The 24,435-nt window shown below is 43.6% G+C and overlaps 1 protein-coding gene across 1 annotated transcript; it reads left to right on the top strand.

Annotated features, from left to right (window-relative positions):
- The first annotated feature begins 631 nt into the window (after window positions 1-631).
- LOC119182269 (uncharacterized) lies at window positions 632-23,224 on the top strand. The gene is given in 3 exon segments (XM_075876903.1): window positions 632-791; window positions 22,486-23,043; window positions 23,046-23,224. Coding segments are annotated over 3 exon segments (897 nt in total).
- The last annotated feature ends 1,211 nt before the right edge of the window (window positions 23,225-24,435 follow it).

Genomic DNA, 24,435 nt, shown 5'->3' on the forward strand with positions numbered 1-24,435 from the left:
GTACGACTTAAACAATACGATAATAAGTGGTTGCTGAAAGTGCATAAAGGTTTTAGCCTCAACGGCTGCGCTTTTTCAAAATGCGCCCAATCGAAATCGTATTGAACTGCACCGCCTATCTCTCCTTTTCTATTTATTGCGAATGCTACTTAGCTCGACACGTGGCTCTTGGCGTCGGAAGACACAGATCACCCAACGTTCGCGCATTCACTTCCTGGGTGCCTGCTCGTGTTACCAGGTCCCGACACCCCTCGCAAAATAAAAGCGACGTATTAAAGAAGTACATATACCCGCCAGTAGTACCTGTGTAAGCTCTCTCACAGTCTGTGGGAACGTTCCTTATCCTTCGTGACGCAGACAGAAACGACACCCACGAATCTCCGTCTGAGCGGCACCGTTCTAACAGCATACGTGCACAATGCTGGCTTGCGTCTAGGACGCATCGGGTGACATGGGCATCTGGCGGATTCCACGTGATCCCATCAGATGAACCCGCAATGCTTCTGGCGTAGTCCGCATTGCCTAGACCTCTTGTTCCCACGTGGAAGCCGCGTGCTGTGACTCGTTACGTAGTACGTGTCGCGTCGTCGACAAACAAGCACCCGTACTGATCAGTCGAGACGGCGCCCGAATGGCGAACGCCTCGGAAGTGAAGTTGATACCGCCACCTGAGTACAGCTCCATCGTGGGTCCAAAGTCCGAGTCTGCGTCGTCGGAGGACACGTGCAGCCAGGGTCATGCTCTGGTCGAGACTAAAGAGCCACCGGCCATGACGGCAAATGCTGCGAGAAGTATGACAAAGCGCTTTTTTAAACCTTACCCTAAACGAACTTGCTCTAACTTCCTGCTCTTATTACCGCACACCACGCTATTTGGTAATCCAGAAAAGGCTACCGAGCCAAGTCGAGAGCATTCGGCCAGTAATGAATGTAGTCCCTACGTTGTGTCCGTAGTTTCTGCGCGAGAAACAGGTAATAGAGCTCTCTCTCTCTCTCTCTCTCTCTCTTTATACATATATATATATATATATATATATATATATATATATATATATATATATATATATATATATATATATATATATATATATATATATATATATATATATATATATAAATATATATATATATATATATATATATATACTGTTTACGGTGTTTGCTTGGAGACTGCAGGCTGGTGACGGTGAAGGCAAAGAGAAAGAAGTTCGGCGCGCCAGATCCCAGTGCTTATAATGAAAGCCTGTGTGGGAACTGCAAGATCAATCGGACAGAAGCAATACAACGAAGCTCGCCGGTTCAGCTTCAACTAGATTTCACTACTTGAAGCTCGCATGCTCCCGCAGTTATACTAGCAATCATGTTTAGTGCAGTGCTTCAAGGAAAACAAAATAGGGGCCGTTGCGCACTAGCGCTGCGAATCGGTACGAATCAACGGACTTGGTAGCCTTCTCCATCCTTCTCCTGTTCACATCCATGCTCCACAACATCACTTCCTTTTCCCACTCCATGTGTCTCCACACTATGCTTTCTCTCTAGATATTTTGTTTTTATCTCTTTCTCACTCTCGCGTTTTTTATTGTGATAGCAATTACATGGACACTCTCGGCTGGATTTTGCCGCTTGCATCGGCGTCGATGTCATGCACCGTATATGTATACGTATCTATATATATGAAAACGCAAGAAAGAAAGAAATCCCATAAAAAAAAAGACTCCGTCCCACGGAATCGAACGTGAGACCACTGCGTCATGAGTGTGAGGCGTTAACCACTGACCCACCGAGAGGCCCTTCATTCAACATTCAAACGACAAGCTATTCACACCTACCGCTTAACTGCTGATGGCGGGCATCTCGGAGATGACCTAACGTGTCTGGTCGGGTTCGAATTCCACCTCCGCGTGAAATCTTGCTTCCGCTCATTCATTCTCCCACTGCTGCTTTGCCTTCTCTCTTTTCACTTCGCCGAGAATAGCTTTTGCTCAGATCTCACCCCCTTCCTCGTTCCACGCTCCTTGCCACATGACTCCTCGTCTTACTAAGCTTTATTCCCCCCACTCTAGGCCAGAACTGCTTTCTCCACAAGTATCTATCATTCCTTCGCTCTCCTTTCTCCCCCTAATGCCTTCACTTTCCCTCACAGCTGCTGCGCTTGGTAGTGGGGCTTGCCTATGCCCGTGTCGCATATCATCCAGATTTCTTAGGCGCTACGTGGGCATACTCCAACCGTAAAGGGGCACTGACACGAAAATTTTCGGTTGTCGTTTCTTTGCTTCAAATGAAAGGCCGCGCCTTCAAGAGAATAAAAGTTGCTTTTGAAGAGCTAGTTTTGGATCTTACTGCACCATGACGTCTCAACACGCTATAAGCTTCTCGTCTGGTGCTTGCGCAAGGTATCGTGATGTCTCCACGGTCTCTACGCACCGTGGCTCTGTTGGTGAAGCGCGAAGGACCATTTAGGAACTTTGTGTGCCTGTTGTCATGCAAAATGGTCAGACTGCATGCTGCTTGAAGTGGCTGGAATTAGTACTGCAGCCTGTCGATCAGTTAGTGTCGAAGTGCGCCACGGTACTATTGACCTAACATATAAAACTATGCACCATCGGTATTTGCTGAGCTTCAGACTTGTTAGGAATCGTCTTCGGTGCACAAGAAGTTTGCTCGGCAGAGTAAACCATCCCTCGCTCATGGGTGTCAGTACCCCCGTAAGGGGATATATTAGGGCAGGTATCCCGAAAAATCGATTTCTTGATTTCATTACAGAAACATCATACGCATTGCGAGGCAGTGACGTAGTTAGGAGGTAGCCAACTGCCCTCCATCCCCTCACCAGAATTTTTACGTCATAGCATACAAAGAGGAAAAGGACCATTTTAAGGGGGTGCTCCCCGCACTTTCAGTCTCTTTAAAAAAGGCACAAAAGAGCGGTTCTCCAAGGGGTATGCGGGCTCTTTTCCACTATCGCTTATTCGTGTATACGCATTTTAACAATAATTATGGACTGATGGGTTCAATATATGCACTGCCTAAATTCATCGCAGTTTTTATCGCGATCCCCCCCCCCCTTGCACATTTTTAGTTGAATTATGCCTGTATATTGTGAGCACGTTAAGTGTGTTTTCTTACGTAAAGGCACGTTTTTTTGCCATTCAGTTTTCAGAACCTTTCCCAGAGTATATGCATCTTTCTTTGAAGGCTATCCGACCATTCACACATAGGTTGTTTTTTTTTTCTGATTATACCTTGATTCATTTAAAAACCTTCACCTTAATGGTTGGTAAACATGTTTGCTACAATTAAAAAAAGATTGTTTAGAAAGTATCTCTGATAACACTTGAGAAATGAGAACAATATTTCTTTCCTTGGGAGACAAAGATCAGAGCTAGTTTTTATAGTATCAGATTAGTGCCACTATTACGTTGAATGTGTGTGAACATATCACAGTGATACACTAAGCGGTTTTTGATGAAAGGTAGATTAAATTTTATGCTCTCTTCAGGCATTGGGTGCTCCACTAGAAGAAAGTTGGAAAAGCTACAGGGTCGAATTCTGATACACTGAAGATCAACAACTATCTTAATAAGCATGCAGATCTCTAGGTAAAGATGTGGTTTTGAAAGTCATTTTTGCAGCGAAAGCTGTTACAAGATCAGAAAACGGTTCATGCCACTGCCGTCGGTGTCCGTAACCAGTATCGCAAAAATATGTAAAAACTTTTAGGAAAGAACAACAAGGACACATAGGGATTCGAAACGGGGTCCACTGCGTGATAGCCGAGTATTCTACAGCTGAGCTATGTCAGCACTTTTCTTGCTGAATGCATAAAATCATCATCAGTAATTGTGAACTACGCCCAACACATTTCATCAGAAGTCAGGCAAACACATACAAGCGTCCAGAAGGGGAAGCCACTTCGGAACGGGGTCAAAAGTCTCAACAACACTGCGCACTTGAGAAGCTGCTTCTCGGAAGACGAATCTTGTCGACCGTGGTGGCTCTGCGTGTCTTTCAATCTTGCGCCCTTTCCATAGTGAATACTGTCCCAGTAACATGAACAGGCCATATAGAACATTATCGGTCAGGCTCTTTTTGAAAGGGAGGAACGCAGTACCATGATCTGTAATTGGAAGTTATTTTCAGATTGTTCTTTTTAAAATCTCCGAAAAATAAAATACATTACGATGGTGAATGAAACAATGGTCTATCGTCTCGGGTTGTCTGCAGAGCCTACAATTTACTGCCCACGGTGTATATATTACTTTTTCATTCGGCCAAGTTTTCACTGACAGAGTTGAAGGGTGCATTTGAAAAAAAAAAGTTTTCGCTGAAGGAGATATTCACATTCTACATACACAAATTATACATCGTGATCAGACTAAAGCGAGTATGACATTCAATAAACGAGTTTAGGGGAAAGATTATTCACAAGTGAAGCAGTTAACTTTGTTCTGCCAATATTATACAAATAGTCTAAACTAAATGTGCCTTTCAAAAAATTGCCAGTGTCAACAATTTTTTAGGGATCTCCGCAACGGTCACTCCTTAGTAACGCCTGTTGTGACATGAATAAAAGGAAGGTAGTTATATAGACGGTTTCGAAGGACCGCTAAAATAAAGGAATCGCACACATCCTCAAGGTAAAAAAAACAAATCTCAGAAGCAAATGCCACAAAAACAAATGCATCAGGTGGAGGCCACCTTTTTCAAGTGGAAGAAAAGGATTGTCTTTTCTCATGAGTTTCCAGAAAGAGCTCGAAATAAAGCAGGCATATATCTTATGAAGGGCTTTAACGTGGACACGAGAGTAGTGCAACACCTGCAGAACACAAATGAACTTAGACGCAAGGTATACATTGCACGCCTGCGCTCTCGCAAGAATAGGAAGCTCTCGCCCGTGCTATGTTGCCACTTTTGGCGTATCGTAGTTTCCGGAGCGGTCAATCGTGGGCGCTGTTACGATAGTTATTGAGAGGTACACCGAGGTACCACACAGGAGTCGCATTCCAATGGATAAGGACCGAAAAAGTTTGGGCCCGTATTCCTAACCAGAAGCCTCTACATTCATTAAACTTATGTTGGCGCCAGCAACTTCACAAAAAATGTAAAGTTGCTTTGGAAATAGTTCCTAGACTGGCCTTAGGCAGGCTTGATGTCGGGAAAGTAATTACGTTAATATGAGCAATAAAGCCTTTTAGAATATCAAAGGAACAAGCAGGCGTCACACAATGCGAATTTCGTAACGAGTAGGTAATCCAATGCGCCAACCAGAGAGCCACTCCCGTGCTTAGAAATAATTTCTAAAATGGCCTTAGGTCGGCTCTATTTTGGGAAAAAATCACGTTAATTTGAGTAATAAAGTGTTTTAGAACATCAAAAGAACACGCAGGCGTCACATTATGTGAATTGCTTAACGGCTAGGCGCTCCAATGCTCCAACACATTAGAAAACTTGTTCTAGATCACCAATAACTGCAGCGCATACCCCCTCCGACATAAATATTCATCCTCTTCAGCCACTGCACGAATTTTCTACCAAGTGTGTAGCGGATATCGCCTTTTTCAGAACACTTACGAAGGACAGCATAGTGAATGCTGGCTTACTATATAAAAATATGATTGTTTATGACGTAGTTGGTACCCAGCAAGCGTGCTTGTAGCAGTTACACAAAGAGTGTTCAGAAAAGGCTCTGAAAGGCCACTCTTCTAGCATTCGCTTTGACTCTGCTGCGCGTTAAAGACAGGCCTGGCGTTTTTGGCACTATATCCTATGACGGAAAAAACGTGTGTGTGTGAGGGGGGGGGGGGGGAGAGGGACCTGGTGTTCTACCTTCTGGCTGCGCCACTGCCCTTTAATATGTGGGGTTTTAACATCCCAAAACAACCATATGATTATCAGAGACGCCGTAGTGAAGGGCTGCAAAAATTTCGACCACCTGGAGCTTTTTGACGTGCACCGAAATCTGAGCACACTGGCCTACAACATTTCTGCCTCCATCTCAAATGCAGCCGTCGCAGCCGGAATTCAATCCCGTGACCTGTGGGTCAGCAGCCGAGTACCTTAGCCACTAGGCCACCGCGGCGGGGTGCGCCACTGCGCTTTCAACACCTGTTCTATATGAAATGGCTCAATGCTTATTGTTTCTGTGGAGTTCTAAAGTGATATCGCTGAAGAGCACGTTTCGCAGAAATTCTAGTTTTGGTTCTCGGATCACTGATCGTGATCGAAAATTTGAGATAGATGCATTGGAGTAAATGATCAAAAGATCTGTAGTCAGAAAGGGAATCGAACTCAGGAGTTCTGCGCGACAAGCACAAGGTATACGATAGAGCTGTACGGTAGTGCTTGAAATGCTTCGGAAAGAGGCCCTATGCGAATTTCTTGTAGCACGAGGAGTCTCTTTCCCACATGTAGTATTATATAGAAGAAGGGTATAATTGCATACAACAAGAAGAAGAGAGATAAATGTTTATTTACAGAAAGACCAGGAGGTCAAAACATGTGAACTGCGCATCGACTGCTGGGTTTAAAGGTACGCCCATTGCAAAACACCCAAGCATAATTAGTCATCATTTTCAGATACAGCACCAGTAAAACGAGCAGCTGTATACAGGTGCATGTGCTGCTATACGTACACATATTGGGTGCTTCGCCAATTCTCAAAAAGAAGAATTCCGACGTAGTCGCATATCGATACTAACGCAAATTTTCAGCCTTGCCCAGTTGAACACTTTTGAAGATCTTTGAAGGCCAGGCTGAAGCATTCTGGAAGTTTTTTTTCTTACTTAAATGGGCCAAAGTTATCCTGGTTAAGACTCATAACTATATGGAAGCGCAAATAAATAGTATTATTTATTTATTTATTTATTTATTTATTTACTTATTTATTAACATCTTACGGTAAGGTAGGTTCGAGCGAAGGAAAAATTTCTTCCTAATGCAATGTATATACTTAGTCACGAATCAGGATTTTACTATTTATTGTTCGATAAAAACAAAATGTGTTTACAATACTGCTTCTGTTCTAACTGGCTACCACGCTGACACTTAGAATACATTACATGGTTATAATTAGCTACAATCCGCTTTATTTTGTCTTACTTCAAAACCGATCAACCGTCAACCATGTCACACAATTTGCAATTGAGTGTCTCCAAAGAAGTGCAATCTTGAACACACTTTCTGATAGAACCTTCTATCGAGCCGCATGGAATTGTTCGAGGCTCATAAAACGGCCAGACGTGAGAGCGACTACAGGAAATTGCAGTACTGTCAATAATTTTGCAGTCGGCTAGGCAAGCAACGGACAAAGAAAGGATGAAAATGCTGTTTCGTCAGAGAAATCGACTAAATATAGGCATCCAGATGACTTCTATTAGCATTAAACGTAAGCGCTCCGGCTGCAGAGTCAAACTAGCCTGTATTTTTGGGCCCATTCCGAGCCGATAGATGGCAAAAAAAAAAAACATTTACCCCACCCGATCATGCCGAAAGTGTAGTGAAATTGTGACGTACCACACCTAGCGTGGTATCAACACACTAGGGCAATTAAACTTATAATGTAATCACACTTTTCAATATCAAGCTTTTCGAAATTATTCCTCCCAGTGTCAAATTCAATTATAATACTCTATTTCTTCATGCGTTGAACATCATTCTGAATTCTCTCAGCTCACGCATTGGCTGTTTGCTTCATCTTGTTCTCGTGTAAAGTTGTGATCAGTTCTGTAACAGAACGCGCTGAAGACCGCACCCAAGTTGTGTGTTCAAATGATAATAAAAAGAAACAGTACAAGTTGGTGTTTACCATTGCAGTCATGCGCATCAGGAAGGCACCACCAGCTGCTCTGACGCAAGTGGAAGACACTTCTGTCGATGCCCATTCCACCAGAGATGCCCAGGTGAAGCAAGATGGCGACTGCAGCGGTACGGACAGGCCTTACGCTTGTCCCGTTTGCCACGAGCGCTACTACTCCTTGGCGTGGCTGCGTCGCCACATCGTCTGCCACGAGCGCGAGAAGACGCTTAAATGCGATCAGTGTGGCCGCTCGTACAAGGCGCGATCAGCGTGAGCCAGACACAGGGCACATGTACACGGATTGCAAAGCTCCGGAATCACCTTTGGGCCCCAATAAACAATCATCCGTACAATGAACCTTGCTACGCATCATCCTAACACTTTCTTCGAGGTGGCTTCGAGCGGGCCCTTCTGAACACACGAATGCGTTGCAGTGCATCAGCACGTAGCCTTTTGACGCGCCTTCTCTACATTTAAACAGGGCGCACGTTGAGCTGAAGCGGCATGCCGTCCCGCTTCACAGGAAGATGGTGCAGCGCCGCGTAAAAAAAGGCACCCGCTGACTCGTCGCAACGCGTACTTGTGGTCAGGCCTTAACACACCGTGTCTTTCGCCTGCATTCAGTTTTACGCCGAAACAACCTCCCGAATGAAAAGGCTAGTGTAGAGTATACTATATATTCTCAAAAGATACTCTATACTGTCAAAAGACGAGTATAGACTATCTGCGGTCCAGTGTAACCGAGGGGAGCTCCATATCATTCCAATTCCATTTTGGAGAATTCGGACTTGCAACGATGCCATCCCTTTTAATTCCTTGAAATGAAAAAAAAAAGTACACCGTTCATGAAGACTAAGCTGTTTTGTCACGCGTGTGCACTGTAAAAAAATTACTCCGAGGTCGGAGTAAAACGCTTGTCCTCTAGCATCCCCCCTATTCGGGACAAGTTTTACTCGGGACCTCACAAACAAGTTCTTGCTCCGGCAGACCGGAGGAATTGCGTGGTGCACCCGGAGTACTTTTACTAAATATTTCACTCAAACCGACCGGAGAAATTGTGTGGCGCCGCCGGAGTGCTTTTTACTGGCATTTCCCTCCGGCTGGCCGGAGTCATAGTGTGGCAGCTCCGAAGCATTTTTTGCGGGTTTTCACTCCGAATATTCGGAGCTATTGTGTGACATCTTCTGACCATCTTCCACGGGTTTTTCAGTCCGGCTATCCAGAGCTTTTGTTTGGCACTTCACGAGTATTTTACGAATATATGCTTACTTTGTCCAGGCATAAGTTCAGTGAGGTGGATCAGTATTTTTTAAATTGTCTGCTCCGCTGTTTTTTATTGTATGCTGATCGTTTCACGCACTGGTTATATAAAGAAAGCCTCGATTTTTATGCAAGCAGTTCATAGTTACTGTGTATTTTTTTCCAATTAAGCTCTAGCAGATAAAATTCATGAAAACACTTGACTTGTATGGTTTGAATCATTCAAAATAAGGTGCAGCTCCTGGTTTATGACCCAGCCTTTCAGAAAAAGAGACCACAAACACACCAAAAATCACAAAAACAAAACACAAGGAGAGAGATCTCTTGAAATCAACAGCGCACAAGTTTAGAGTGGGTTGTTTTGAAATGCAGACCAGAATGCTGCAAAACTACGCACGTCAATGAAAACGCGGCCACCGGGAACAACTATTCACCTTCCCCGAAGGACCATTAATCAGATTCATTGATGACGCAATGGTACAGCTGATCGCTTCCTGCATATTTCAGCAAAAAATAATTCTAGATAAGAATTGCAAAACATGCCAGAGGCACGATAACTTTAAACACTGAAGCCACTTACACTCAATAAAGCCTATACAGTCTGTGAGTCCATGAGAAGAACCAACTTCTAAAACTGACCACACACACAAACTCACGAAATAAGTAAAGGATGAGCATTCAATATCAAGAAGCTCATCCCTTGTACTTTGGTGTCAGAAAGCCTTTACCTGATAAAAACACACCTCATGGACACGAATAATGTTAAAACTAACGAATGTTTTCTATATAATTGTAAATCGATAGCTCTACCTTTGCCGAAAAATTCAAAAGCAATTTTTTGACCTAAGTAATCGTATTTAGGTACTCTCGTAAACGGTATCAGGAGATCCTCTTCTGATGATCACCTAATTTTATCAAATATAACACTGATAATTACAGTCGCATTTTTTTATGTGCTCATTGGCATACATCTAGCAAAGTAGGTCCTCACAGTTTGCATGGTTTCTACCTATAATTAAGCAAAACGTAGCTTCATGTCCCTTGCAACATAGTTTTTGAGATAGGTTGGCGTTGCTTTTTTTTCGAATATGCAATGCCCGGTTTATTTGGATACTTGTCGTAGTGAATATATTTCAAAGTAGTTCTTTGAACAACCTCAAGCAAAAAATCAAGAAAAGTTCCCACAATGTAACAAAATAAAAGGTACAAACATTACGCTACCTAAGCCAACGGCATTTTCACATATACTAACAGAAATCGGGGATGACCGACCAGATTTCTTAACGTACAGGTCCATGCAAACGTCCGGAGGCCACGGAAGGTAATGCGCGCGGGCTGTCACGGCGTGCGTACAAGACTTTCAGAAATATTCTTTTCCCAATTTCTGTTCACAGGGCGGCGTTGTTGCACTGTCCAGGTGAAAACTACGTCGCAGCACTGTTCGTATTCCCGCCTTCCAGACACACACACAAAAAAAAAACTGCAGTCACAGTCGTGGCAGCAGGACTGAAAAAAAAAATGCAGCAGCAGGATAACACTGTCTTTGATTATCAATACAGAAAACATGGCTAGTTTTTCGAAAGGGTGCCTTCTCTTTCTCTCTTTCTTTCAGTACCACGTCCCCTCCTTCTTAGACTGTTGAGCCGGGCTGCCTTATGGGTTGACTTCACAACCCCCCTCCCTTCCACAGGAACGTCGAGTGTTTCACGACTCGTCCTGCTAAGCAACTCTTAATAAAGGCGATATGCTTTCTTAGGTAACCTTGGATGGAAAAATTTTGCTCTGTCTGTCTGTCTGTCTGTCTGTCTGTCTGTCTGTCTGTCTGTCTGTCTGTCTGTCTGTCTGTCTGTCTGTCTGTCTGTCTGTCTGTCTGTCTGTCTGTCTGTCTGTCTGTTTGCGCATTTGTCGGTTTGTCCACCCTTAACGATACCTCAAACGGAATGAAACGGCCAACCCCATTCGCAGCGCCCACCAATATTGCTCAAGTTGTGCGATTGTCAATTAAAAAGCAATCATTGCGAATATATGAGGCGCCAATACAACACGTCGATGTTTTGTGTGTCTGCCTTCATACTAGAAGAGAAACACACAAGTAACTATAAGGACTGTAGCGTTTATCGCGCTGCGCTGACAGTGCAACGCGATGCTCAAAAAGGTAAGTGTTTCCAACGTTTTGCTACGACGACACGGTGGTGGCACCTGCCCATCGCTTTGCGTTCCACATCTTATCACCTCCGAGACGGACGCGCATTTTTCTCCGCGGGCGCGCATGCCTTCGTTGTCGAAGATAACTGCCAGATGGCACTCGTGTCTAACGTTCCTTGATGTGCTCGTTCGCCTCCACTAAACGCTCTAGGCACTCGAACGCAGCTCCTCCAGAATAACATTCACCGATTTGCTTGCGCAAGACATCAAATAAATGTTTTGTTCACTCTCTCTAGACGCAAGACTATCGTCTTGCAACGACATTTGAAGTGTAACATGCAGATTCGGGCGAATTTTTTTCTGTTTGCATTCCTCTTCTGTAGTCTCGACAGTTTCTTTCACCCCTCTCTTTCTTGTCTTGAAAGTGCCAAGTCCCCGAAGAGTCCAGTATGCTTGTAGATTAAGATCTCAGACACCACTTATCGAATCGAAATAACTTTTTAACCAGTAGGAGTGTGTGTATGCGTTCTAAAAGTCTGTACCAAACACAATGACCTACCTCAATTTATCGCATTTATTAAAATAACACTGATTTCAGGTAAAAATGTTTATTAGTTAAGCTTACGTGATATATCAAAATAATTTTTACATAGTCGTAGACCTTGGCATGGTGTTTATTTATATGCAAAGTGAACAGATATTACTGTTTATGTCTACGGACAAGAACAAAAATATTTTTCGCTGGTTAGGTTTACCAACAGCAATTATCAACCTTTTATTGAATCGATCCAAAACTACACAATTTTCTAATGTTACATGTCTAATATAAAAGTGACTCTAAATATTACAGTGACTTGATTCAATTTACCGAAGTTATCATGGCGGCAATGTAGCGCAAAAAAAGACGATGACAAAAAAGTGAAACCTTTTACCCTCTTGATCTCGTTTTTTTGCGCTACATTTACGACATAATAAACAGTACCGTCTCGTTCATATTTCCGTTTTGTTTACCCAAGTTATGTTTACAAAAATGAAACACAAAGTTCAAACAAGGCATTATCGAAATTCCACTGACTTTTTACAGACGTCTTGAAAAATCAGCCTAACATTGATCACAAGCTTGGTTTTTCAACCCAACATTATCCAATCTTAGCAATACCTAGCTGACAAGGAAAACACCCCTAATTCAAAAAAGAGCTCCCTAACCAGTTTTGAGCCACATCAGCAACCGAAAGGTTGCTCAACACTGGCGATATTGCAAAGCGTCATTTGCTGGCTGGAACCACCACACTATCAAGGTTCCCACAACACCCTTCCATTGATGACAACCTTAGTGGCCGCTTGTAGTCGCCTGTGATACTTAGAAAGCGGCAGAACGATTTACTTTTCCCGAAGACAGCCGACGGCTTCACACAATCCTCCCCAACGTTTCTAGAACTAGGTAAGTTGCAAAACTGAGTGGTGTTGCGCGGCGCCACCGCTGCCAGCGACAAATGTGGCACTGCTGTCGCATCCGAATTCACTCACTGCATGCTCGCTCGTGTCATTCCCGTAACCTTCATCGCCTGTGCATGTTGCAGTGCGTCGATATCTGTGGAGGCTTCTTTCTGCGGGAACAGTTTTGTGCTTCAGCATGCCCTGTTCTGCTTTGTATGTGTTGCGTGTTTTCATCATGCCCAGATGTTGCGCTCCCGGCTGTAGAGTAGCTACAGGAAATGAGAGACACCACAACATTTCTTTTGTGCCCACGTGTACCTGAGCAGCGAGAGGTATGGGACCACGCTATTCCTCGCGCGGATAAGAAACTGCCCAGCACCTCACGTGTGTGTGATATGCTTTTTCATGAGAAGGACATCCTGAAGACTTTCACTCACGTCATATGGTTCAAATCGCCAGAAGAAAGTGGGACCTCGTCGAAGGATGCGTTCCACGAATATTCCCGAATTAGCCCGCTTACTTTTGTCGCGGGGCCCACGACAAAGAAGCGAAAGCTGCCCGATAGGAGGGGGGTATTTTTCAGAATATCATCGGCGAAAAAGAATAGACTATCTCCGAGCACTGAGTTCGAAGACAGTGAAACAAGTCCCGACATGCCGTCAACTAGTGGCGTCATATCCCTTCAAGACATAGAAAACATTTGTTTGCCTGCTGCATGCTGGTGGATCGTTGTTGAGAATGACGAGACAAGCCGTCTTGTGGTGTTTCTATTGCTAAAAAAAGCGCCATTTGTGTGGAAATGTATTGTCGTCGCAGAAGACATAAGTCACCATTAGCATCCGTCACCATCGCTTGGCCAAGTCGCCCGGCAATGCAGATACCATCACCCAATCGGCCGAACTTCTGGGGGACATACAAGCTGAAAGTGTGTTCATGTTGTCCCAGTGCGTCAGCTGGCAGACTCGTGAGTAATGACTATGAAGTGCTCACCGATACCCCAAAGCGCGATCTCTTCTCGAAGCTTTGGCTGCAGCTGTGTTAACCAGTTTCATTAGAGAAACTCAAGAAGAAGCAGAGGGAAGACATGCTCAAGATAATGGCCACACGCGTAGATTTTCGACTGTTTATGTTGCTAAAGAATGTGACTGACCTGAAAAAAAAGCTGTTTACATAACCAGACAAAAGCCACGAGATTGTGCCACATAGTTGTCATTTTTTTTCAAGCACGAAAAACGCAGCCACAAGGGACGATGCAAGACATTGTAATTGGGTTTTTCGGGTCTAAAAATTTATTGCGAACGTACACCAACTAGCAACTAACCGACAGACTCGCATGTTAGGCTATGTATATAGAGCATTGTTTATTGTGGGCAGTTCAGACAACCATAATTATACTGTATTTGCCTTACGCCGCTAAATATTACGCAGTACTAAATTTCTGCGGCAGTACAACAAAACTTGATAATGTACTGTTGGCAAAGTTCAGAACGGCCGCAACGGCGTCTTGCTACGGCGACTACGCGTTTTCGTCTGCTAGCGGAAGGTTGTTGCGCCGCCAGCGCCACCAAACCGGAAGCTGTCCCGGCGCCGTGTGAGGAGTAGTCTGACGAGGGGAGTTTTGCAACTTACCTAGTCTTGAAACGTTGATCCTCCCTGCACAGGCTTGGTCGACGCCATTTTGGTTTGTGGCGAACGACAGCCGCTCGGGGGCGAAGCTGTCTACGTAACTCCTCCAACAGCCAATGAAAGCCACTAAGCGATGCGCCGGAGAAATTACGGAGCATCCACTGCAGCAGTTGTGGAGCAACCACCGGAACATAATCAGGGAATTGGCCCCGTTTTTCTCCGCTTTTCCATCGTCCATCAACCACCGAAAGAAAACGGTGGAAAACGCATGTGAGATGCTACGGTGCATTCCGGTTTGAGTGAGGTCACCGGATTAGAAACGAAACACCCGTTCCGAATTCCTCCCAGCTGGGTATATTTTTGTTCACAGAGTGCAGTGGTCGTGAGAATGAAAAAAAAACTAAGATTTAATTAAATTTTGTTGTTAGGGTACGAAACCCCCTAGATCTGCTAGCATGAGCAGGAACAGTGCACGACCGCTCGGGCAATTTGTGGCATTCAGTACGGAACAGTGAGCTGCAGTGCTAGTCAGCACTCACGCTTGTCAAGAGCACCTTGCCAGCATGAGTGGAGAAGATCTTTCAGTGTTCGCCTGCACACAGCAATGCATTGTCTTCCTTATCGCAAATAATATTTGCGCGCGTCAGGTACTATTCTGCTCATGAGATAAAGATCAGGCAATGCATAGAGCATTTCCCACGTTTGTGTGGGGTATCAATGTGAACGAACTTGCAGGGATAATTCACTTCTCCCTTCGGTATCTGTTGGTATAATGCATTTGTGCCCTAACTCATGCCTTGGTTTTTCTTTCACAAAATGGCTGATTGTTTCTACTCTTAAACCACGCCAACCCTAAACTTTGACTAACTAGAGGTGGACCTAGAAAATGCGTTCTGGCTTTCTACTTCGATAGAACATGTAGTCAGGCCTATACGGCTAAGTTAAGTGCGATACTACAATATTAAGCGTGTAACAAAATACGTTCCTCCGAAATGTCTTTTTTTGTTTAGCGAGGCAAACTCGTACATATGCCGAGTCGTAGACACAGAGCGACTTTGCGAAGAAAGCTAAAAAATTACAATTATATCGAAATGATTCCACCCTAGAGCAGTGGGAGTGCGGGATGGCCAGCTCTCAGCTCGATATTCTCAAACGCCTGATCTCCTGGGCCTGATCTGCCGTGCGTCTCGTTTTCCGGACGCTTTCGGCAATCGGTCACTAGTTCTTTGGTCACTAGGTTTACGTCACAAAAGTGATCAAACGTTCTCCTGATTTTTAAACACTGCAATAAATGTCGCAAGCCGGACAAGGTGCAAAAAGAGGCATTATTTCGGTTTTTTTTTCATACAAAATTTTGCCACACACTGTTATGAGCTAAAAAGGCGCTTTGCCAATTAGTTTTTAAAACCATAATTGTGAATGACGGCTTCTTGAACTTTTATTTATAAAGAATTGAAATAATACCTTTGCCACCTATTTCTGTGTTGCGCTTTACAAACGTGAGCTGCTCGAGCGTGGACCACTAGAAGAAAGAGCCTGCGTGGTCGAGCATTATGATTGTGCAATACGGTAGTGCTTCTCCAGCCGCCAACAGGCGCGGTGGTGGCGTATTTGTACACAGGCCTTCCTCCACACTAGAACTGAGCAATCATGGGTCTTCTTCGGCGCGAATTATCGTTTTGGGAATCGGGGACGCGCCGCCGTGGCCATGGTCCATGCCTTGATGGACGTAGTTACGTGGGCTTGCCTGTTTCGAGCGGTTTCCGAACCAATGATTTCAAAAGTTTATTCTCTTTCTCTGTCCGTACAGAGGAGGAGCGCATCCAATTCATCGTCTACAACTGTGTATATTGCGCTGACCCACAGATCTTCGGCGACAGAGTTTCGGCCGGACGCGCTCATGTGTCCAGACATGGGGGGACCGTATTGCAAAGGGGGACGAAATAAGTATGAGGTTAGAGGCCGCGCAAGAGGTTATACGAAAGCTTGCAATAAATGAAAACATCGCGCCTGCGTTAATACCCAGCACCAATTGGAGAAACGTCGTTTAGAATATGCGTCCAAGTCACCGACGGCGACTAACCGCAAAGTGAAGGGTGGCGAGACAGCAGGTGGCTGGGGTGGGCGCCGAGGAAAAGAAAATCACAATACGTAAGGAGGGTGGACGGGGATGCTGCAGCCGTAGTTCCGATCGAACACTGCTACGCCATAGAGAAAAGCTTCTGAGGAACCCAGTCGATATAAGGACCGTGAGCTGTAGTAGGCGTGTTGCTTATAGATGAACTGTGTTTTTAATCAGCGGAGTCATTTTAGAAATGCCGGTTTTTTCTTAAGTTCCAGTCTCTGAATTACTAATGTGTTAAGTTTGAAAAAAGAGCACGTGGACGAAAACGGGCACTATTTTCGTTAAAAGACATAATTCCATTCCCATTTCGTTCCACACAAAAAGTGCCTTAATCCATTCCCATTCCACTCCTCCAAGCATCGTCCCCATTCCATTTCAGGCTTGCGAAAATGTAGAATGATTCCGGAATTCTTACAATTCTGCAGTGGCAACTTCGCAACACCGCTGTGGTCATGCGCGGTTGCTATTTGCGTGGCGCCTCCTCTTTTAATACAGCACACACATTTCAGGACAATCATAGGATAAGATAAGGCAACATGTTTAGTTCAGAGAACGAACAACAACAAATGTACATTTGTATTGACTAGGAAGGTGAGAAAAAGGCACGAATACTTGGCTGAGTGTCACAGCCCTATCTAGACACATAAATCAGACAAGAAGGTTCGTTACACGATGTTAATACATACGCAAGTTTACATATACGATACATATTTGTCAATACATATACAAGATGAATACAATTATACAATTATACAAGCTCAGTAGAGTCCTATCAAAGCACAAGAGAAATGTAAATACAGATTGCAACAAAAATATTCAGAGCTCGCAAAGCCGAAGCAATGAAATTGGAAGCTCATGCGCAGAATGGCAAGCAGATCAAAACGTGCCCCGTGTTTCTCACGAACAAACAACGCACGAAACGCACTCACAGGTACAAATAAACGCGAATAAGCGTCTCAGTTGTTACTTCGTTGTGTCTGAAAAGCACGCCCTTTTAGCAAACAGGGGCTGTGCAACGATTGCAGTGACCTTTGTGTACCCGGTAACTACAACAGAATCGTTCTGACGAAACTCAAATGTTAGCCAAGACATACGATTCTCTCCAACTCAAGATAAGGGTGCGCGATCGAGCGTACACCCCCTTATTTTCTACGCCGGTCAAAGTACGCGTGAGAATTGAGAGCCGCCGCACGCTCACTGCGCCATCTTGCCGATAATGCTGAAAGCACAATAGCCCCCCCCCCCCCCCCTATGCCGAGAAACCCGCCAACAGCGGTAAGTGGTAGAAATGAACAGCTTGCCGTTTCAGCGTTGAAGGAGGTACTCTCAGTGACTCGGTGGTTAACTTCCGCATTCACGACGCGGAAGACCCACATTCGATTCTGCGCGCGGGAGTCTTTTTCTGGAATTTTTTTTTCTTGCTTGCGTTTTCATATATAGAGATATCTATACATGTACAGCGCACGACATCAAAATCCAGCTGAGAGTGTCCATAAATTGCCATCACAATAAAACAAAAACACCAATAAAACAAGTAAAAATTTCTGTATAAAAAAGCTATGAAGCTAACTCTCTTTTGAAGCATTACATAAGCATCGTTTCTCGTACTATGTTTATAACGCTAAGATGATGACTTAAGAAGGGTCCTATTACGTAAGATTGCTTTTCTATGTCATAGTTAGTCCGTGTACAACTTTGCCATACAGTCATACATGGTTGTTCTAGTTTCGTAATTGTGTCACTTCGACAGAAATTGTCGATGTAAGTTATCCTGGCATTCCTTTATTTTTTGAAATATTGCGATGCATATCTTCTCTTTTACTGTATCTGCATTGTTAATACATTATTTGCTTTGAAAAGTGGCGCAGTGGAAGTTTAACAAAGTGCATTTTCAATAACTCGCAGAATACGCTTTTGTAGGATATGCACCTTATTAATATTTGCCTTTGTTTTTGTTCTCCATACACGGAGGCTGTATCGTAAATGGGATTGAATTAGGGCGTAATTTAGCTGGTTTTTTAACCATTACGGCAAACGTTGTTTTGCTCTACTTTTAATACATATTAAATGTGAGATGCGTCTTGTAACATTATCAACGTGGGGGACCAGGTGAGATGTCTTTCAAAAACAACACCGAGAAATTTATTTGTTCTTGATATGCTCGATAATTTCACCTCGTAATTTCACGTGTACGTTATTCCTGATACGTGTATATCGTGAGCGAAAAAGAATATATTTAGTTTTTTGTATTTTTTTTCAGGTGATTCAAAATAAGCCATTCAAATAAATTATTGAACTATTTATTAGGCTGGGACTTAAGATCTAATTTCCCACTAAAAAATGCATTCGTGCCATTGGCATAAATAACTATATCAGGCGTCAACAAAACATTTCAATATCATTAATTATAATAATGAAAGAATTGGTTCAAAAATGAAACTCTTAGGAACACTATAATATTTTTCCCGAAAACTCATTTTCGATTTATGGGCGTCCTTGTACTGGTAGTAGTTTGTTAAATAACTATGTATCAGGTCGAGATCTAGTCCTTTAATACCATAATCGCTCAACTTTTTTTATTAACATGTCATGCTTAACAGAGTCAAATGCCTTTTAAACTCAAGAAATATTCTTAGAATCTGCTTTTTGTCTTCAAACTTCTGAAGGATTTTTTCTGATAGTTGAAAGAGCCATTTCATTACTCTTTATTTTCTGAAAGCCGTATTGGTTATCTGAAATTATATCATTTTTAGTGCAGCACTTCGTAACTTTTACAATAAACATTTCCTTAAAAACTTCCCAAAACAATGGTAATACCGACATTGATGTGTATAGTTGTTGATATCATTCCTATCACATCGCCCCGCCGCGGTGGTCTAGTGGCTAAGGTACTCGGCTGCTGAACCGCAGGTCGTGGGTTCGATCCGGCTGAGGCGGCTGCATTTCCGATGAAGGCGGAGATGTTGTAGGCCCGTGTACTCAGATTTTGGCGCACGTTAAAGAACCCCAGGTGGTGGAAATTTCCGGAGCCCTACACTACGGCGCCTCTCATAATGTAATGGTGGTTTTCGGACGTTAAACGCCACATATCAATCAATCAATTCCTATCACCTCCTTTATGTATAACTGCTACTTTAGTGATTCGTGGTTTATCAGGAAACACGCCTGAGATCAAAATGAGGCAAGATATGTGTGATAAAGGATTGCTGATATGGCTGACAGCTGCTTTTATCGGCACGGCTTTCATTTCGTCCTCACACATACGCACACAGTCTTTAGTTTTAGTGTTTGAGAATCAATCTCATGTTCTCTGATTGAACAGTCGAACCCCTAAATGCACTCAATTGAGCTTCTTCAACGAATACCAGAGCGCCCCGATGGTGCGTGGTGCACTCCGGGTGAAGTGTGCACATCGCGCGAACCGGCTCTTCTGTCGCTGACTGCTCGTTGGGGCCTTCGTTGCAAGAGAAACACAGGTCGCCGCTTCTTCACTGTTCTTGTATGATAAATGCACTGCAAATATCCAAAGGCATCTGGGTGTGTCCACGCATGGAGCATAGAAGCAATAACGCAGTAAGAGTAGATATATATACCCAAGGGGGCATGTACCGTGCGTCAGTTAAGCAGCATGCTTTTTATCACCTTGTAAAGACGAACTAATGTGAGCACAATGAGAATGAACACGGAATTCCTGTTTATAGACCTTTTCGCTGGCTCGTAACTACCGTGGTTGCCAGGGCGCACCGCCGCGCCTCAAAGCGGATGTGCTCCCAAGAAACTTCCGGCATCCCCATAGGCAAGCATCGGCGTGCACTCGTAGATGATTATTCTCACCCGCATGTTGCTTTAGTCGTGCGGCTGTCTTTGTTTTTGTCGTCGCAACACGTTCTTGGCGGCTAAAATATCGCCTGTGACACCATCACGACGTGGTCCATGCTGTTGTGTGCCAGGCTGCAGCTTACGGCCGGGAACAAACCTCCTTTCGGAAGTGCGCACTTGCAGGTTCCCTACGGACACGCAGCGAAGAAATGCATGGATCGCAGCTGTGCGTCGGGACAAGTGGCAGTGCACGAACAGTTCGCTTGTTTGTTCTGCTCACTTTGTATAAGGTGAGAACCATTTTTATGAAGATCTCTGTAGTTTGTTACCGTTGGCGCGCCTGAACGTTGTCGGTAACCGTAACGTCCGCATTTGCCCAGTTCTTTGTCGCTCTTGGCAGCAGAGCCTCGAAATATCACCTTTATTTTACAGTTGTGTGGCCTCGTACAGTGGCGACTGTTGTTATGCTCACTTAGTGCTAAGCAGAAGCGTCCTTTCTCGTCGTTTTCGAGACCAGCTTTCCCGCAATAGACAGTTCAAAGTTTGTTCTCCAAAGTTAAGCCGTTTTCGTATATATTTCAGCTTTGCGCGACTAACTGGCCTTCGTTCAGGCGTTTCATGGTGCTTTTGGGATCATGTGGCCAGTCTCATACGCGTCTACCTCCTTTCAGAGGGCGGGGAATCGAATAGCGCCAGAGTGTCATTTAATTCTAGCGGACGTTTAAACCCACGGTGGTCCAAGTGAGCCTGCGATATGGCACGACTTGTAACACAGGCTAAGGCCTGCAAACACTAATTGCATTGAACGGAACGCTTGACCAGGCACAGTGCCTTGCTGCATGTTTACTAACCCTTTCTGCTCTCCCAATTCGAGGACCGCACAATTGACGACAGGCAACTGGTCACGAAAATCGCTATAACTTCATTAGTATTGACCTGCTTCAGAATGTAAAAAAAGGAACTGAACGTAGGCTTGAGTGCAGGGCTTAACTTTCCAGGCTGTGTTTGCTACTCACAATAAAATGTAGTAAAAATGCACAGACGAAACGGCCTTGTGCAGATTAATTTCTTATTCACGTGTAATGCGTCCAATGCCTGGAAAATTTCCTACTGAATTGCTGACACATGCCTTAAAAGATAACCTACTTCTATCAAAGCACCCTTAGTGGTGAACACTGCCAAGTGTGCGATAAATAACAACATCTGTTTTGTGAGTGCCCACCGTACTTGTTACAATGGAAGACACTGGCTTCATTGCTAGCAGGAATCTAAATGAAAACACAAAGTGAAAGTTGTATTTTGTTCACAGTGTGCATTGAGACAATGTCAACATATGTTACAAAAGCAGTTATACACTTTATTAAGAGCACTGCACTGCACACTATACTGAAAAAAACATTATTTTGCAAGGTTACTAGCTATACACATCCCTTAATACTGTCCCCATCATTGTACTTCATCACGTTTTTTTCTCCCTTTCCTCCCTGGGCAGACTAGAGCATAATAATGCAGGCCAACGTCTTCACTTCAGAATAAAGTTTTTCTCTCTCTGCCATTGTCTTGAACTTTAGACGAGAAACTAAACTAAATGCAGATAGCGAGTCAGTTCATTTGTAGAATTTCTTGCAGCTAGACACGTATATAAGAAATGCGTTTAAATACCTTTAAATACTGGTTTCATTTGAAATGACGGTGTGCTCTCTTTTTTATAGATCGACCTTCTTGTGAACTGACTCATCCATACTTCATACCATCTGTCTTCCCTTATCGTGCTGCAGAAAATGTTACCCAGAAAATGGTCAAGCTTAAACGTGCTGTACGAAAAGAAACACTAAAGCAAGCATGCACACAACCTGTTTATGCTCTTGGGCAAAGCAAATGTATTATAGACCAGTGGCATACACTTCTAGGACAGATGCAAGTGATATAGCACCAGATGCTTGCCACCCTGTCTCTCCTGTAAACTGAAGTGTCTGCATTGTAGAGCATTTTAGTATGAATACACTAACTGACCTCGGAATGGAAGATGTGTCACACTTCATCAAAGAAAACGAGGCACTGCGATACCGCTTGACTCGCCTAGAGCAGGATCTGACTCCAGCAAAGACAAAAAATGTTGAGCTTAAGAACCAGTAGGTAAATGTTTCTGTATTAAGAAAAGATATGTTTATGCGGACATCGAAAACTGTAAAATTTAATACAGGCTGTGTCGGCAGGCATGTTCTCAGCATTTTCGTGGTTAGTGCTGTCAACATGGCAACCGTGTGCTGCATGCCTAGATCCAGAAACGCAATTAATCCTGGTCGTCATATGGTTACGCTTAGGCCTCCTAACGCAAGACCTTGCATGCAGATTTAGTATTTCGAACAGCTCTGTCAGTGAAATCTTTCATACATGGCTAGATTTCCTGGCAACATACATGAACTGCTTCATTTTCTGGCCATCTCGACAATTTCTGCAAACAAATAGGCCAGCAGCATTTTAGGACGCTCTGTTTGATGGTGTGACAGGAATCATGGACTGCACAAAAATATTTATACAGAAGCCTATGGTCATGACTGCGAGGAGCCAAACCTACTCGAACTATAAGCACCTTAATACAATGAAGCTACTTGCTCTTATAACACCTTCAGGAGCCATGTCAAAAGCTTGGGGACGAAGGGCATCCGACAACGAAATCACTTTGCGTAGCAGCCTTCTAAAAAAATTCAAGGAAGGGGACGTTTCTCTGGTTGACCGAGGATTCCGCTGCCAAGAAATGTTTGCTACACGAGGGGCCACACTGATGAGGCCATCAATGACCAAAAGTCGTGCTCAGCACGCAGGCGCTGAGATGACGTCTCAAAACTTTCACGCGTTATAAGCGTCGAAAGAGCTATCCAAATATTGAAAGTTTTTAGTATTTTCTAAACGGTGCTGCCTCTGAATTTTGGGAAACGAACTGGTGTCAAGAGCTTCGCAACCATTGACAAAATGGTGATCGTATGCAGTGCTATAGTTAATCTCAAACCCCAATAATAAAGATTCGTAATCGTCACGCTAGAGAACCTCAAGTGGTCTAAATTTCCGGAGTCCTCCACTACGGCGTCTCTCATAATCTTATGGTGGTTTTGGGACGTCAAACCCCGCATTTATAGATTCGTAATTGTGCTGGTAGTTCATAGCTGCTACGTAGTATGAAATTGAATTGTGCTGTGAAATATACTGATGACTCGGTGTTTTAGAGATTTTTTTTTTGTCTTTTTCAACTTTGGGTGGTTCAGGGAGGACATACAGTGCCTGTTGGAGTTAATTAATTTAATACTTTTTTAGCAGGAAGCGTTGCACTTACCGGAGCTTATTTCTTGTGAATCTCCCATTCTACACCATTCGACGTTTAGTTCTGCATTATGAAACGGTCCAATGTCTTGTTAATTTCATTTCAAGTAAAAATGCCTTGATTGTTGCTGACATTCCTGTTTTTCCGTCCTTTATTCTTCTAACTTGCTGCTCATTCACCCTGTTCATATGGCTGTTGATGAGTGCTGCTGTAAACCCATACTAGTGTACTTTTGGGCGGAGCAGTAGCTAGTAAAGCCCCTTCTAAGCTTTTTCTGCAAGCTTCCTTCCTCTTCTTGATAGAAAAAATAGGGACCTATTACTGATGTTATTTTCAATAGTACAAAATGTTAGATGAAATGGTATCTGTATTAGCCCGAAAACATGTAACACAATTCATTTCATATGTCTCGAAGGTTTGTAGGTGCAACCTCATATACATACTAGCACAAATACTGAAACACATAAGACTTGTGTTTAAATATACCACAACCTCATATCCGGTTGTAGTAAACACAAGCATACTTTAACGAGTTGCTCCCGCTAACGGAGGTGCACTCCTTGGGACTGATCATTGTCAGCTTTGAAAATGCCCTTGGAATGCTGAAGATGCCTCTTGAAAATCTGAGCTTATTGGTATAATATAAATGTTATAATGTTTCCCAGCAAGTGCTAATCGAATTTACCAAAATCATGAATCCTTAAATATAGAGAAAAGAAACAACACGATAGGAAATTATTATGGGCTGGTGTGCATTATGCTTGCATAGTGATTACAAATGACATTTGCTGTACACTTCTCGTGCTGCAATAGCTGGCTGCGAAACAAAGAAGTTGAAGCATACAATGATCTAAAAATTTTCACTTTGGAACAGATGTTTCTCAACAAAATTTTAGACACAGTGCAGCAC

Source organism: Rhipicephalus microplus, chromosome X, assembly GCF_043290135.1.
Source record: "Rhipicephalus microplus isolate Deutch F79 chromosome X, USDA_Rmic, whole genome shotgun sequence".
In the NCBI taxonomy this organism is placed as follows: Eukaryota; Metazoa; Arthropoda; class Arachnida; order Ixodida; family Ixodidae; genus Rhipicephalus; species Rhipicephalus microplus.